The 2,787-nt window shown below is 40.7% G+C and overlaps 1 protein-coding gene across 1 annotated transcript; it reads left to right on the top strand.

Annotated features, from left to right (window-relative positions):
- Positions 1 to 1,973: 1,973 nt before the first annotated feature.
- Positions 1,974 to 2,384, top strand: LOC121242365. The gene has a single exon (XM_041140239.1). The coding sequence runs from the start codon at positions 1,974 to 1,976 to the stop codon at positions 2,382 to 2,384; it is 411 nt and encodes a 136-aa protein (XP_040996173.1).
- The last annotated feature ends 403 nt before the right edge of the window (positions 2,385 to 2,787 follow it).

Genomic DNA, 2,787 nt, shown 5'->3' with positions numbered 1-2,787 from the left:
TAAGAATAAATATCCCTTGCCAAGGATAGATGATCTATTGGATCAATTGCAAGGAGTTGCGATTTTCTCGAAAATTGATCTATGATCCGGATATCATAAACTCAGAATCAGGGAGCAAGATGTCTCTAAGACTGCTTTTCGAACCTGTTATGGACACTTCGAGTTTCTAGTCATGCCTTTTGGGCTGACGAATGCCCCTACCGCATTTATGGAATTGATGAATCGGATTTTCTGGTAATATTTAGATAGTTTCATAGTAGTATTCTTAGACGACATATTGATTTACTCTCATGATGAGGAAGAGCATAAGAAGTACTTGAGGATTATACTGGAAACATTGCAGGAACATCAGTTGTATGCCAAACTTAGTAAGTGCAAGTTCTGGCTTCGTGAAGTGAAATTTTTGGGACATGTGATTTCTAGTAAAGGAGTGGCAGTAGATCCTGCTAAGATTGATGCTGTAATGGAATGGCAAAGGCCAACTAATGCTCATGAAGTACGTAGTTTCCTTGGTTTGGCAGGATATTACCGAAGGTTTGTGGAAGGATTTTCCAAACTTTCTAGCCCTTTAACAGCACTGACAAGAAAGAATGCTAGATATGAATGGACTGACCAGTGCGAGAGGAGTTTCCAGGAATCGAAGAAGAAGTTGACTTCGGCCCCAAGTTGGCATTACCAGAACCTTATAACCCTACATAGTCTATAGTGACGCCTCCAAGATGGGTTTGGGATGCGTTAATGCAGGAAGGAAGGGTCGTCGCATATGCTTCATGACAGCTCAAAGACCATGAACGAAATTACCCTACCCATGACTTGGAATTAGCAGCGGTAATTTTTGCCCTAAAAATTTAGAGACACTATTTGTATGGAGAGAAATGCGAAGTGTACACGGATCACAAAAGTCTAAAGTATCTGTTTAGTCAGAAAAATCTGAATATGAGGCAACAAAGATGGGTGGAAACCATTAGTGATTATCTGTGTGAGATTAAATATCACCCCAGTAAGGCTAACATTGTAGCTGATACACTTAGTCGCAAGGCTCAGACAGACTTACCATTGATTTTAGCAAGATTGAGGAACCTAATGATTGGAGACCCGCCACGAGATGTTATTTATGTAGTAGTACAAGAGTTCATGTCATAATGACTGAAGAAGAAATCTTGACAGAAGATTCTAAAATTAGAAGGGTCGCAACATTTCTCTATTGGAAGGAATGAGATGCTCTTTTATAAGGAGAGGAAAGTAATTCCTAACCTCACTGTACTTAAGGAAAAGTTACTAAGGGAGGCTCATTGCATCCCTTACATAGCGCACCCTGGAAGTACAAAGATGTATCGAGATTTAAAATGCCAATTTTGGTGGGATGGAATTAAGGACGTAACAGAGTTTGTGGCAAAATGCTCCATTTGCCAGATGGTAAAAGCCGAAGATCAGAGATAGCAGGTGAACTACAGTCATTGCCTATCCTAGAGTGGAAATGGGATGATGTGTCTATGGACTTTGTAATTGGTCTGCCAAGGACATCTTCAGGAAAGAACTCGATATGGGTTATAGTCGATCGGTTGACTAAGAGCGCACATTTTCTACCCATAGACAACACAGATTCTATGGAGAAACTATCTCGACTTTATGTTAAGGAAATTATCCGGTTGCACGGAGTACCTAAGACTATAGTATTGGACCGAGATACCTGCTTTACTTCACGATTTTGGCAGAGTTTGCAAAAGATGTTAGACACTTGTCTGAACTTTAGTAGTGCTTATCATCCTCAGACGGACGGGCAAACGGAACGTACAATCCAGGCCTTGGAAGATATGCTGCAAGCATGCGTCATGGAGCTAAGTGGTGATTGGGAAAGTCACCTACCTTTGGTGGAATTCGCCTACAATAATAGTTTTCAAGCTACCATTCAGATGGCACCCTACGAGGCTTTGTACGGAAGGAAATGTAGATCCCCGTTGTATTAGGATGAAATGGGTGAGAGGAAAATACTAGGACCTGAATATCTACAAGATGTACAGAGACAAGTAACTATGATCCAGGAAAGAATGAAAGCAGCTCAGAACAGACATAAGAGCTATGCCGATAACCGACGTAGGAATTTGGAGTTTGTAGTAGGAGATTGGGTATACCTCAAAGTATCGCCCATGAAAGGAGTTGTACGTTTTGGCAAGAAGGGAAAGTTAAACCCCCGATACGTAAGACCCTACGAAATAGTTGAAAGACTCGATCCAGTAGCTTATAGACTGAATATGCCAATAGAGATGCAGGGAATACACAACGTGTTCCATGTATCAACTTTGAAGAAGAGTTTCAGAGAAAAACGGCCAGTACTTATGAAGTCCGATGAGATTCAGCTTCAACCCAATTTGTCTTATACATAATGGCCAGTATAGATCGTGGATCGTAAGGAATAGGAGTTAAGGAATCAGAAGATACCTCTAGTGAAAGTGCTCTGGAACAACCTAGAATTTGAAGAAGCAACTTGGGAACGGGAGGATACAATGAGAAGCGAATATCCCCATTCGTTTGTAGCTTAAAAACCTTTGATGTATGTATGAATTGTGTGATATGGATATATATATGCCGCCAATGTTTTGTTCTATGAGAAATTGTCTACTTCGTGCTTGCTAGTTTAAGTATGGTAATCATGTGTACATCTATCGAACCCTTGAAACAGGAAATGTCATGAACTAGAAGGACCCCACATATGTCAGTTTCTTCAATGGCACAGTTGAGGGAACAAAGAGAACATCGTATCAGAGAGCGCCTTAGAAGAAAACAGCA

This window comes from Juglans microcarpa x Juglans regia, chromosome 8D (genome assembly GCF_004785595.1).
Source record: "Juglans microcarpa x Juglans regia isolate MS1-56 chromosome 8D, Jm3101_v1.0, whole genome shotgun sequence".
NCBI lineage: Eukaryota > Viridiplantae > Streptophyta > Magnoliopsida > Fagales > Juglandaceae > Juglans > Juglans microcarpa x Juglans regia.
The sequence above is the reverse complement of the archived record's forward strand: the minus strand, read 5'-3'. Positions and strand labels throughout refer to the sequence as shown.

What these genes read in the sequence shown, in the direction of transcription:
- LOC121242365 (XM_041140239.1), top strand. Translation starts at nt 1,974, where the DNA reads ATGGGTGAGAGGAAAATACTAGGACCTGAATATCTACAAGATGTACAG.